This window comes from Sylvia atricapilla, chromosome 1 (assembly GCF_009819655.1).
Source record: "Sylvia atricapilla isolate bSylAtr1 chromosome 1, bSylAtr1.pri, whole genome shotgun sequence".
NCBI classification, from domain to species: Eukaryota; Metazoa; Chordata; class Aves; order Passeriformes; family Sylviidae; genus Sylvia; species Sylvia atricapilla.
In genome coordinates, this window is record NC_089140.1 from 22634902 (window position 1) to 22649833 (window position 14932).

The 14932-nt window shown below is 37.5% G+C and overlaps 1 protein-coding gene across 1 annotated transcript in view; it reads left to right on the forward strand.

The window, feature by feature from the left end:
- Nucleotides 1–14932, forward strand: part of CDK14 (cyclin dependent kinase 14) — a 312752-nt gene that overhangs the window by 86181 nt on the left and 211639 nt on the right. The window contains exon 4 of the mRNA XM_066317133.1: nucleotides 8996–9090. Within this exon, the coding sequence (XP_066173230.1) occupies nucleotides 8996–9090 (95 nt within the window). The remainder of the gene's footprint in view (nucleotides 1–8995; nucleotides 9091–14932) is intronic.

A 14932-nucleotide genomic window follows, 5' to 3' on the forward strand; every position in this document is an offset into this window, starting at 1 on the left:
TAGCTGCTGCCAAAGATGTCTCTAGTGTGTTCCATCTGAGTCCATGACAAGGAGTTCTTACCATGAAACTTTTACAATCATTAAGAATGGATGAATCTATTTGCACTGGGTTTACTTGTTTATGATTATTTTTTGGCAGCACAACTATTAATGACTTTTTTACAAAAATCTTAACTATTTTGTGACATTAACTCACTCCTCATCTCTGCTGTTCCTCTTAGAAGCTATTACTAATTTCTGTTAATGTTTTTGACATTCTTCTGTTAATACTGAACAGTTGCTTTCAGAATTTTGAAGCAGATGTTCTTGAAACTGTGTTTTTGGCATCTTGTTCTTTCCAGAGGGCTGGAACTCTACTGCATGCCATATCCTATGATCCCAGTATTGTCTTATGTAAATGACATTAATGCTTCCTCTACTAGTATGCTGCTGGTTAGAGCCCTAAACATATGCTTTTGGTAATCTTCATCCATGTTGACTCACACAGACTTGCCGGATACAGGACGTGCAAAGGAATTTCTTGAAATACAACTCTTATTTCTCAATTTCCTGCAATTCTCTTTGATTTTTATAGCTCTGTTTGGTGAACTCAGTTCTTCCTTCTGCTTGGAGGCATTGTTAGTAATTTTTGACTTTTCCTCATAAGGAAGAGCATGGGGAATAATGGAAGAGCAGTTCACAGCAAAAGGTGGTGTTAGCTCTTTGCTGATCAGGTCCTGCCTGGCGCACCTGAGTTCAGCCATCCAATGCAGAGACAAGAGCAAGATGCTTTATTCCTATTCCCAGAGTCTGAATACATTGCTCCAGGCAGTAGATGCCCTGATGCAGATTTTATTGAGTGAAGCCTGTATGGTTAGTTGCAGAAATGTATCATTCTGTGGTTTTGAATAATACTTGAATTAACAAAGGGTTTAGGGTTTCATCTTTTTTTGTAGCCCTGATGTTGTCTAGGAGATGTCTTTGCTACTTGCTCTTCTGATCATTACATCTTTTTCTTCCATGTCAGCTGCATATTCTCCCTTACTGAGTTTGTACTTGGTTCTCTGGAAATTTTCGTGTTGTATAGGTTATACCAGTCTGAACAAACATTGCAATTTCTGTAAATGTTCTTGAACATGCTGTGCCCTCTGGGTCATATGGGCTACAGCTGTGGAGTCATGCTTCAGTTTTGGCTCTGCTTTCTGTAAGCTTTATTTTAAGATACTCTGATAGAGATATGCTACCTTCAATTTTCACTTTCTATGCTTTATTAGTAGGAGAACTGAATTAGAGATAGGCTTCCATTTAGTCTTTTCCTTTCATAATTTGAAGTCCTGTGTAGCCATCAGGTGTGGAAATGATTCTTACAGAAGGTGCATGGCCAAGGCTTGCAGTCTCCGTATTCCTCACTGCTTCTGCTCAGGTAAAAATCCTTTATTTGTCTCAGAAAAATAACATTTTTCAGGATGTGACCTGAAAGACTTTGTTTATAATGCCCTGGGGTGTTAGTTTCTGCTTTGATTAATTTCAGCAGCTTTATCACCTCTATGACAGGTATCAGTTTCAGTGTTTGATAAAGATCACAAAATACTCTGCAGGTGGTACGGTGCCCATTTTGTGTTGTCCTTACCTTTGAAATGCACTGCACTTTGTGGTGAGAAAGATGAAACACACAGAGGTTTGGGGAAGCTGGAGCTCCATGATCCTCCCACAGATTGTCACTTGGAAAATAAATCTCCAGCTTTTGAACATGAAGTATTTTTCTGCAGTTAATGTCACATCTTGTTGCAACCTGGTCGAATTCCTGTGTAGTTAATTAGTGCAATAGTGTACAGATAGAATCTACCACTTTTTGTTTGTTTGTTCTTATGCAACAAACTTAATTTTTACACTTAAAATCTTTCTACTTTCTTCACTTGCTTCGAACATAAGAAGACACCTATAACAGTGATTTCCAGACTGCTTATGCTGATTGAAATTGTATGGTATTATGGGATGAATTTTCTAGCAAAACAGAATTATTCCTTTATCACATCAGAATAGTGGACAATAGAGGTGGTGAAGTAGGTGTTAGCCTACTTGTGTGTTGTCTGTCAGCCACTGTTGGAAGGAGATTTGGCTTGACAAACCTTTTCTCTGGTCCATCCCAACACAACATATGTGTGTGTGTGTGTATATATATATATATATATAATATACATATAGCTATAGCTGTGTGTACTTACCCATCTCTCTCTCTCTCTCTCTCTGTTTATATCTTTCCAAAAATCTCATGCTGAGTCCTTTGTCTACCAAGGCAAGAAAATGTTTCTCTTTTCTCCTTAAATAAAGGTAATACTACCTAATAAACTGGACAAAATAAAAAAAAAAATCACAACTTAAAAAGCAAACACTTGTCACTCTTGCCCAAACAACTGGTTTTAAAAGATGGCTTGACTCTAATTATCTGAAAATTTTATTTGAGAACCCTGCTCTTTAGGCACCTAATCACACTCCAGTGCAAGGTAAAGTTTTGGTGTATTCAGAGTACATATTTTATACAGTAGAATAGTACTTTTGCACCATATGTAAATAGAATATTGCAAGCTTTATAAAGTAGCCATCTGCTCAGGATTGAGTTATGTAGCGATACACATCAGTTTGTTCTCCAAAAATAGCTTAGGCTCCCTGGTGGTGAATTTAAATGTCATGCTAAGGTATATCTTCCTATGTGTCAATTACCTTTTAAAAACAAAATCAAGCAAAACACTAACGTTCTGCTAACTCAGATAAATGTAAAAAACCCCAACATTCCAATAAAAATACCTGGATAAGCAATGCTTTACTGCACTGACTCTGCACTCTTTTGGAGAGCAGCCTTTCTTCTGTTTCTGTAACTTTTATTAGTTTTCAGTCCTGATACGTGCAATCTTCCTCCAAAAAGTACAAGCAAAAAAAAGCGTAATTCCTGTAATGATCCTACTGATCCTGTTATCACATTGCAAATAAGTTGTGTAAGAACTCTAGCTTTAAAATAGACACTAATGTCAGGATTTTCTCCAAAAGTTAGGCATCATTTCTGTCCGCCCAAATAAACCCTTGCTGTGGCATTCTTGCCTCTCTTCCTCTTCCGATGTAGGAACCTTCTCCAATTAGGAACCTGTTAATTACTAGGGTAAGTGCATCCTTCCTGGTTGGTATGTTTTATGGAGGTAAGATAATTTCAGAGTTCAGTGTAGAGGGTGGAGTTTTCTCTACTGGCACAAGGGAAGCGTTAATAATCATTGACCTGGGGGATGCTCTCTAGATGAAAAGGCAGATAAAATGTGCCAGTTGAGCCAGCTCCTGTGCTCTAATAGCCTGGAGAACAAGTGAACAGCTTTAAACACTGCACCCTGCACAGAGAGCTCTATGGTCGCTTCTGCCCAGGTTGCTCTTAATTTATGGCTGTGTGTTAAAGGGTTAGGAAGATGCAAGCAACAGAATGGGATCAGAGATCGGGAGAACTGGGACTGAGGCTTGGTTTGAATGCTTGAACATCTTTGTATCCCTTGAACATTGCCCTAGAAAACAGTCCAACTTTCAAGATATGGTCAAATTGTCCTATTATTATAGGTTGGATACAACCGGCAATTAGCGTGAAAACTTCATATGGTTTTGTGAAAGAAGGTCTACTCCTGTGACAAAGAAGACAAAATGGTTAAAACGTAATTATTATCTTTCATTCTTATGATTTAATCTCAGTTGAGCTTCGTGGCCTGGGTTTACTTTCAAATTTTTCTAGCAGTCGATTTATTTCTTTTGAGGTGTATAACAAAGCAGATATTCGCTTTTGATTTTCTTTAACTTACAGAGGTACTGTGAAAACAATATTTTTCTCTTAATGATAGTTTTATATTGAAGTTTAATATTCTCTAGTTAAAAAAAAAAAAGAATCTATTTAAAACTTAGACTCGGGAGTGTGACAGTTAAGTGTGACATTCACAAGCTGTTCTGCAGTTATGAAAAATGCATGAGAACATAACCCACACAACTTCTATAGGAATAGTCAGGTGATTTTCAGTGTAATTTTCCATTAAAGCCGCCTTTATTACATAGATTTTGAAAAATTCTGAGAAAGAGAAGTATTCACGTGGCGATGTAGTGCCAGGATTCTTACTGCAGGACCTTGTTTTAAGCCTATTATATCTCCTACAGGCTGTATCAGTGAAATGGCCATTGAAACAATGTGGTCAGAAAAGACAGTTTCTTCTAATTTCTTTTTTTCTTTGTTATTTTTAATACTCTCACGTCAGTTTGAAATACTAGCTTCTTCTATTTCTGTACTCAACATTTTGGCATACTCTTTCTATCCTCGTTACTATGATCTGTATTTCCTTAACCAGAGGGGGAAAAAAATCTCATCTTGGTTACTGCAAGCCGTGCTGCTAAAAATGCTTACTTCTGTGCTCAGTGGTGCTCTTAGACTGATCTAGCACTGGGAAAAATGTAGGCTTATAAGAAGAAAGCAACCTAATGCAAAACTATTTTCAAGGAAGGTGAAACGTGAAGGCAAACAAGTAAAACTACCAGTGAGTTTCCTGAAGGGAAAGATCTGAATTTTTCTGTGCTCCAGTTGCCAGTGTCCTCTTGGGGATAACACGATCTACCACAAACTGTGCTGACTTCCACAGTGACCTGGGACTATGTTCTTCAGAGGCATGAGGACGTTTACTCCTTTTGTCTCATGAATTCATTTAGCTGTCCCATTTAAGTTCTTGGAAAGATTTCTCCAGAGCATGAAAATTCACTTTGCAGTGAGTTTTCCAGTTGCATCAATTTCTTGCTGCCTGGTTGTTTCCTGCCTATTTAACTTTTTGCTGTTAGATAGTTCAGTCTTGGTCACAGATGCACCTAGGTGTTGGGGTTTTTTTTCCTCAGCTTTGTAAGTTGGGGAGTTTTCTGTAGCAAATGAGGAGCTCTTAATGTGGAGCAACAGGCTTCTTTATGCCTAAGTAGTCCAGATGATGTTTAGTACATAGAAGGGTTGCCAAGCACTGGGAAGGGCTGCCCCAGGAGGTGGTTGAGTCACGGTCCCTGGAGATATTTAAAAGATGTGTATAGATGTAGTGCTTGGGGATGTATGTGGTGGGCTTTGCAGTGTTAGGATTAGAGTTGGACTTGGTGATCTTTAAAGCCTTTTCAAACCTAAATAATTCTGTGCTTCTCTATTGGTGTTTTAGAGGGATAAAAAGCAGTAAGAAAGAGCAAGAGAAATGGAAAAATAATAGCTGTAGAAGTATTGTAAGGTTAGATCTTCAAAAAGAAGCTTTGAAAAAACTTACCAAAATACATGTGTTCAGCTAAAACCAGTACTCTTTTTCATTGAGAAATATTGTCTGGGTCAAATGAGGGGATTGCACCAGTTATGTAAAATACAGGGGAATTTCTTGTGAGTCTGCTGCTTGTGATGTCTGTCAGTGGCTGATGCAAGCACTGTACATCTGATGTGCTCTGGATATGTCTCACTCACTGTGTTTATTTCAGGGAACCACATCCCAGGCAGAGTAAGGGACTCCTGTGATTTAACAAATACAAATCTCTGTGTTTATATATTTCCATGTATTTTACCAGAAGAAATAAAATACTTTGGAAGGAGAAATTGTATTTAAAAGAGGATTTTATAGATTTGATTCTAGTATTGGCATTTAATAAAAAAGCCACCAACCTTGCTGTACCAAATAATATTTTTAAACAGAAATGGTTGAAAAGGATAAGCTAATGTGGAGAAATCTGAAAAATGAAAGTAATATCTGTGAAGCTGAAAAAATACCCATATGAATGGGGGACTGTAATAGTAAAGGAAAGTAGGCTGAAATGGTTATAATTTTCAGCAGTCATGTGGAATTTCAAATTTATTTAGATTCCTTTATTTAGATTCCTTTAAGCTTAAAACTTAGGTTTTGAAAAATTACGCATTTTTGCATTACTTCTGTTTGTCTTCACCCCTTTATAATCCAGAAATAAAAGGAAATATAAGAAGTGTCTGAACTTCCTAACTTTATAGGCAATTTGTAATTAGAAGTTTGAATTAGAATATCAGTTTCCATTTTTAAAAAATGGAGAAAATTTTGGGGACCTGTTAAAGCTGTCCCTCCATTTGCTAAAGTAATTGCAATATGATGAGTGGTTTGGCATTTCATTAAAAAGTATCATGCAAATTATTTATATTATTATATATATTCTTTTACCTCGGAATTAATTTAATTTTTTTAAATGAAATCCCTTGAAGTGCTTTTCTCCACTACATTCCTTCAAAAATTGTAAGCCTTTGAAGATTACAAATGCAAGGAAAACGTGATGTCCGTTTTCACAGAGGGAGATCTCGCAGTGGAGACCGTGGACAATCCAATCTGATGGTGCTGTTGGAGCAGATCTGAGCTCCCCTGCAGAGGTGCTGTGAGCTGGCAAGGGGAAGGTGCCAGCCAGGGGTTCTGCTGCACTTGGGGCAGGTGGTGGCTCAGGTGTGGGTTTTGGGCTGTTTCTGGGCTCATACCCAGTGTGAGCAGGCACTGGACAAGGGGTGGGTGGCGTGTCAGCCTTGCTGCCACAGAGCTGAGCCCAGGGCACAGGGCTCTCACTTGTACCCTCAGGAGTGAACTGTCCTTCCCATCCAGCCAATGCCAGCTTTTAATTCTGCCTCCTCTTGGTGAGGATGCAACAAATTCCAGGAGGAGAATGAGTCAAAAGTCATGACTTTCAGTCTGTGCTTCTGGCAGCTGGGCTATGGAGAAATGAGCTTGAGGTTGTAGGAATAATTATTGTTGATGATTTACTGTGTGGTAATGGATTAAAGGCATCCTGTTTCCTATGAAGATCTTAGGGCTTTACAAGTTGTTGTGACCTTTAGATTATGGTTTCCAGAGCTAGAGAATAAAAGTAAATCTCAGTGTGAAAATAAGAATGGATGTGAAACACATGTATACACCCTATCCTTTTTCTGTCTTGTTATGAGGAAGCCAACAGTGAACTATTCACTGTTAACTAGGGCAGCATTTCCACTCCAAACAAAACTACTCACTGTGTGTTCATTGCAGCCTGCAATTTGGGAAATACTTTGTGCTCCTTCTTCATTATATGCAAGACATTTTGACATCTAACCACTTTTTTCTGAAGGTTTTTTAGCGTTGTATTAGTCCATAATTGGATAGCTAAATGAGAAGGCTACTTGAATAAATATTTTAGTCACCTCTATTAGTGACATCTGTAATAAAACTGTGATTTAAAAAACCAATCCTAAAATTTGTTTTTAACCAGGCAGAATGCCATTTTAAGCACAGATTGGAAACCAAGAATATTGCTGCCTTATCTATAATGAAGTGTTCCAAATAATGTTGCAGGAAAAACATCTGAGAGTTTCATTATGGCAAATTTCTGTAACTCTACTAATACTTAGGAATTGGATAGCAAAATAATAGGTTTTTCTTTGTATTGAAGAGAGGCGAAAGGGCTCAATTTTGCATACATACATATGTATGTTCTTATGCCATTGAATAGAAAGCTGGGATGTTGATATCAAAAAAGGTGTATACTTGCCAAAGTGCCAGAATTTTTGCATAGAATAAATGCAGAATAGTTGAGGGAAGAAAAAGTTTGCATTTTCTGGCTAATGGTTAATTGAGTGTGGTGGACAAGTATGAGGCACCAAGTCAGCTTGCCTGAGATGCCCCTGCCTATTTAAAAAGAAGCAAATTTTAGGGTCAATTGGTTTAAAACTTTCAACCATGGCTTAGCAAGAATTTACACACGGATGTGCCCTGTACTGTAATGTTAATTTCCTTTCAAAAACTGATACATGAATACTTTTTGTAAATCAGACATGGGATCCCAAATGTGAGGGTGCCACATGTACAGCTGCATAAGGCTCATCCCAGCTGAATTCAACTTTAAACATGCTGGGTTTGCTTGTCTGCTTTTCTTTGTATCAAACTAGACACTGTGTGTGATTTAAGTATTAGTGCTGACCCTTCAGACTTTCTCTATGATCTTTTGGCTGGTTTAGGACAGGAGGATATTTGAGCACTGCAGTCTAAAAGATATGTAGGTGATGCTGAGGGCAGCTCAGTGCAGTTTTTCGCAGTGTCCATCTGGTCTTGGAGAAAAAATAAAATTCCCTTTCCTTCCAGACAACTGAAAAATGGGGAAATGTGGGAAAACAGGATAGACTTCAAAAAAGTCAAACATTTTCTCAGAATTTCAGAATAGAAATAATGTCAGGTGAATTGCTTTTGTCACAGCATTGATTTGTTCTCTGTTAGGACTGTGTAAAAGTGGGCAAGTATCAATCTGTCACAAAGGCCAGCTGAACTGTCTGGCCCTTTGAGAAAGAATCATTCCTTAGCTTGGTTCAGTTTTACACTCTTCACTTAGGCTGCAGATATTAAGGATACAGGACTTTTATCAACTATGTAGAATGTACATTAAAGTATGATGTAATTATGTCCATATATGAAGACTGTAATCATAATTCAGAAGATGACATCATTAAAGATGCTTTCCTGTAGCATTTTGACCACTCTCTGAACAATGATTGATGTAATGGGACATTGAATATGTAGAGCAGTCTTTTGAATGGGCTTTAGTCTAAAAAATAAGAAAGAAAAAAAAAATGATTAAACAGCTTTATTAGTCTGATTTTGTAGGGCAGATTAAGTCTGCTGTTTAGATCTCTAAACATAGATAAGATGCTTTAGTTGTTAATGGTTCTTTTCCCTCTATGAAGTGATATATGTGAAAAATAAAACAGAGCCATCTCTTTGATTAAGAACAAAATCCTTTTGATAGATCCAGTGAACTAAGTGTATGGTTGATATTAGCAACTACCATCTGGGTTGTTGAATTAATACTAATTTTTTCCCCGATCAATTATTTTTTGTTGTTGGTTACTGAAAACAAGCACTATGAGCCTTGAAAATTATATTTGGTCTCTAAAGGCTGAATCAAAGCAGTTAATGTTATGGGTGCAATGCTGAAAGGTCTTCTTTTTTGTTTTGTTTAGCCTACAAGCCCTAAGTTTGGAAAAGCAGACTCATATGAAAAACTGGAAAAACTAGGGGAAGGGTCCTATGCTACAGTATACAAAGGAAAAAGCAAGTAAGTGGAGTTTTATTTTTGTTTAATCTTGTGTGTAAATGAAGATAAGCAGAAAGTATCAACTAATGTTGCTGAACTTGTACATAGATCCCTGTGAATAAAATGCTACTAAGGGCCACATGCTCTAGTGAAGGGGGCTGAGACCATATTGCACAGGTAGCATATTGCCTTCACACCAGAACAAGACAAGCTTCTTGTTAATCTGATGCTTTGTTTGCACTTTAATGTTGTACTACTTTCTTGGTATTCATACCAAATTAAATTCTAGGAGTAAAAGCAAAATATGCTGTCATGTAGAGTTTTATGATGGTCTGAGAGCAGTGGTGAGTATATGTGATAAGTTGTTAATTTTTGTTTATCATTATTAAATAAATAAAACAACATGAAGGGAATTAATGGAATTTTGGACTACTCTAGCTTTAGTTTGTTTACAAGAGTTTATTTACAATTGTTGCAAGTACTCTACCTCAAAATAATCTACTTTATACATGTCACATTTTTTCAGCCACTTTAATGTTATTTATTGCAGTTTTTTAATTCCCAAAAGCCTTAAGTGGTTTTATATTGCATAAAATAACTCAGTAAACACACTTAAAATATACTTCTTCAACCAGTGCTTCTATTCAGAGTTATCTGTTATGAAGCAGTGTCTTGTGCCATTTGACATATTTAATGAAGTTTTCGTAACCAGATTTCTAATAGTAACAAAAAAGTTCTGAAAGACGGATTTGGTACATGTGATACCTTCATTTAAAAACTTTAGTTAGTCAATGATACATGAGGCAACACTGCCATTCCAGCAGAGTTGGAATTCCATGATGGTCGTGGGACAGAATAACTACTGAAAGAAAGAAAATATGTCCTAACATTTTCCAGGGTGATTAAGTTGGTTAGGTACTGAAAATTATGGTTTTTTTCACTTAACATTTCTAATAAATCAGAATGAGGGTTCCCTCATCTCAATAGCTTGCTTAGGTATTGACAAGCATAATAATAATGGATAATAAACATAACAGCATAATAATAGTGGATAGGAATAAAAAACGCGTTCTAAATGTAGAAGAAATATTCACACTTCTGCCATGCCACTGCAGGTTTTGTCTTTCACTGGCAGCTTTCTTCAAGGAAATGCTATTATATTGTGTTGTTAATGGCTCAGTTATGCATTACCAGAAGTTCCAGACATTATACATGTGTAAGCTTTTTATTGGGGTCTATGTAATATGAGAAAGCAGTATAGATTTCAGCTTGTGCCTTATTACTAAAATCCTTTAGTAAAATCACAGTGAGTATCTAATGACAGTCAGTCCATATGTCTCGGCTTTCAGTAAGACTGAACTAAGGCAGCAGAGTCACTGCATGTCCTGTCAGTCAGTGGAACAGACCAAAATTCAAAAACAAAGCAAAACCCTTCCCTGAAGCTATTGCATTAATAATGAACATGTAATGAAATGTAGATTGGTTAGAAATACTAATTTTAGTAGAAATGCCTGCAAATCTGAAGGAAATACTTCAATGATTTTAATGGTACTTGAATAATAAATTGAAATTACTGGGCACACTGCATTCTCTATTATAAACAGCTCTGAATAAGTAGTGAGAGTTGTAACAATTATGTATGACTTTGTGCTGTTGCTTTGTAACATCTTCTGCAAGGTCTTTAAAATGTCTTCTGAAAAACAATCTGTGTAACTAGAGTGTAGGTGAGAATTCATATGCAGAGAGTATTTCTACTGCTATAGTAGTATTCCTTCACCTGTTTGAATTTGACTTTTTTTCTCCACTGAGAATTGAATAATTTCCGTGTTTTCCAGCGCTATCCAGATTCAGCAGCTCCAGTCCAGGCTTTTGTTTCTTGACCTAGAGAGACAGTTGAGTTAATTCACAGCAAGAAGAGGTTGTACTTTAAGAGCTTGGGGAACATTGCAGGTCTTACCTGCTATTTCAAAAAGACATATTTGTTGAGGTAATGTGTCCCTGTTACCTCTTCTGTCCCTGTGAGAAGGTGAGGAATCTCTGATGTGTGTGGTATCCCCATAGAAGGAAGAGCATCACTACTGTGATGTACTCTTGGGGAAACAGTGATGTGTCCTTAACTGCAGTTGAAGATGGAAAATTTATGATTGTATTGAGCTATTTTGAATGATGCTTTGTACTTGGAATTATTTTGCACATTATTTGTCACCAGCTGCATGTGGCGAGTGGTAGAGTTTTGGGGTTTTTATGCATTTCCTGAGATACATTTCAGCTTTTAAAATTGTTTCTCCTGCTGATCATAATGATTGAAGAAAACATTCTTAATCTTAGCATACTATTTGGAGAGTCTAAAAGATGCATACCTGTCTGAAAAGACACTGAATCAGCCATCCCCTTTCAAAAATTTGAAGTAATATGTGCAGTACCTTGCTTTCAGAACAATCCTGGTTTTTTGTACCTTGGAGCAGGATAAATGGTGCCAAGCCCTTGTCTTCCTATAAAACTCATTGCTTTTCTATCTTTTTGAGCATCTGTGCTTGTATTCCAGGAAGGTGAAATGAAATGGGCTAATTCCTTTTACTGGATGATTGATTTCTCTTTCTGTAGTAAGATAAAAATGGATCCCTGGGGTGAAGAAGCAGCAGAGTGAAGAGGACTGTGTTATTGAGGAAAGTGAAGCAGTATTCTCTTAGGCTGGGCTTTTTTGTTTGTAGGAGAAACAGCCAAGCAGTCATTTTTTTCTGGTTGACAGTTGCATCAATAGGTAAATCTATTTGATTTCATGTGTTGCACATCAGACGGGCGTAATGAAACTCATCTTGGCATGTTCATTTTCTACTTTCATTCAGGCTAGATTCTCTTATTTTACTTATTTGTGTAAAATCACAAGAGGCTGCTTACTGCATAAAATTCAGATGACTTTGAAGGGACTTTTTTAAATGTAAAATTTAGAAAAAATGGGCCGAGTCATTTACTGATAACACTGTAAAAAATGATGCTAGTTTCATTGACTCTGTATTTCATTAACACCTTGGAAGTTTGCCATACAGGAGGTGCGATGCCATGGGTGGCCTTTGAATTCCTGTATCATTTCACTATGTGGTTGAGCTGAGGAAGTGCTGCCTGTCTGTGTATTGGCACATGTGTCTTCCTGCTGCCATTGCCCTTCTTCCCTCTTGAGCTTGATTATAAATTTACCTGAACATACAGCAGTGGGATCTGGCTTGATCTGTGGCACATAAATGTTGATGTGAGTTGTGAGTCTGGAGATGAAGCTGGTGACAGCACAAGGGATCTGCTGCCAACCAGAGCCCCTTGCAAAGCAGCATGGAAGCCTTGTGTTCCCCCACTGGGAGCTCTGCATATTGCACTTAAGGGAAAAACCTGTGCTTTTGGCAATTTTATGTGTTGGCGTGCTTTCCATCCTCTCTCACTGTGTTCACTTGCCCTTCAAGGCAAAGAATTAAAAAAGATTCCCTCAGTCAAAGCGGTGTGATCTGTCACTGCTGCTTGCACAGTGTGTGTCTGTTTTGAGAGGCATGCCAGTGCGATCTTCACTGTGATCTTGATCTGCTCTTGAATGTCCAGGTGATTTTTTATTTTACCTTTTTGGGCACTTTTACTGAATTGCATGTGCCAATAGTATTGCAAAAATGTGTAGAATTTTGACAGCTCCATCAAGACATTTTTGCCTATTTCCTCTATCACAAAATTACATCATTTCAACTTCCTCTTAATAAAATACTTGTTCGAATAAATTCTGATCCCTATCCTGTTAAACTATTAATATGAGAAATCAGTAGGGCATGGAGCAGAGCACAGAGCAGAGCACAATAGAAGTTGGTGCTGTCAGCAAGAGCTCAAAGGCTGCAGAGATAGGGCAGTCCTTCCATCCAGGCACCTCTCCCATTTCAGTTCAAAATCTGAATTTTTTGTTTTCAAGGTGACTTCAACTTGTAACTAAGGAAAAAATGTATTTTTTCAGGGAGCCCAGGCATTTGACATTTATCTCCATCAAAGGCAGTACCTTTTACTATTCACCTTAAAAATCAATAGGGAGTTCATGGTGCAAAGTGGAGAGAAATCATGCTCAGGCAGGCATCATGCTCTGTACTGGTGTTGTTTCCATGCTGTGTTATTCTTGAGGCAGCAGGGAATCTTTGAATAATCAGGGGGAACTACCTCTGTTATTGGCATGATGTATGGCAATGTGTGTTATGAATATAGTTGACCATAACATTTCATGAATATGTGTGTGCATGGCTGCTCACAAAAAAAGGGGTGGTGTGTGTATTTTGATTTTTATATTTATGATGCTGAAACCTTCACTGAGGATGGCTGACAGTACTAATTGCTGTTCTTTTTTTTTTTGAAGTTGCAGAATTTCTTGTCATGAAATCTCTTTGATTGTTTTTTATGTTCAATCTGTTGCAAGTGCCATAAGCTTGCAATGGTCAAGCTGCCATTTTTTAGTCATTCCCCAAGATTTACTCTGTCCCCATGTGAAGTGTTGTGTTCAAAGGCTCCCTGGACTTGTACTACAGTCCAGTTCACAGGAAAGTTTTTCTTCATGTTATGGCAAATTTATTTAGACTGATATTTCAAAATTACTCTGATTCATGTTGCCTTAATGACCTAAACTTTCTTAATCTTCTCTTTATTTCTTGAAAATTGCATGAAATTAGTGTTCTACAAATGAAATCCTCTTTTCATCTGAGGATAACAGATGGCTGGAAAAGGAATACATATTCATGGGTTACAAAAAGACACTTTATGGCCACCAACTAGGCTTTCTTTTTTCTCCCCCCCATTTTAAATTTATTTCCATAACTGATATTTGTAGGCAAGTTATGACATGGGATTATAAAATGTGTACATAAATACTTTTTAAAAAAATCTCTAGCATTGTAAATCTTTAATAAAAATAATTACTTAAAGTTGAATTAGATAGAAAACTAATGACAACTAGATTTGCAACTAAAATGCCAAATGGTGGGAAAATTATTAGAGTAAGTACTAAAATAAGTTACTAGGATTCTAACTCGAAGATGAATCATTGACTGTATCGATCACTTACTGAGTGAATTTCTCAGCATTTAAAAGAAAGATTAGGAAAATCTTTCTCCACAGTTGAATATATAAAAAGAACATCACACTATATGTGCTGTGCTTCAACTTGCAAAGCAGTTTAAGGAGGTGACTTAATATTATTGTCAAGGGACAAAACTGAAGAAAGTAAGTGTACTATATTACTTACCCAGGACTACCCTGGAAAACTTGGTAGAAAAACTAGGACAGAATATAGTTCTATTACATACATGTGATAGAGTTACTGGATAGTGCCTGATTGGATATATATGCCTGATTGGAATGGTAAGGAGAATACTGAAGTAATTTGCCAGCTGCCATTGTGCACCAAAGCATTTTCAGTGAGCTGATCAGTGGCATCTCTCAGAAGATCCCTGTGACTGTCAGTGTGCACAGTTCTAAGAGGCCACCTTACTTATAAGGGATAGCTCTGTGTTTGTCTTCAACTTCTCTTTGAGCATCAGTGGGGTGTGGGGAGATGGGAGGTGTGTGGAGGAGGATGGTGCTCAGCATTGCTTTCCCTGCTGCCCTTCCCAGGTGACTCCTTCCAGCAGGCAGAGGTGGGGTACAGCCCCTGTGCTTAGATGAGCTGCTGAGGGGTTTGAACTGATGTGAGCTGTGGGTTAGGGATGAGGGACCTGCAGGTAAAACTCTTACCTGCTCCTGTTTAAGTGAGGGCTGCCACACTGTTTGTACGAGACTGCCTTGGCTCCTGAGTTCCAGTGACAGCTCTAATTAATAATTTAAATCCTTCATCTCTCATGAAACTCTTTGATCT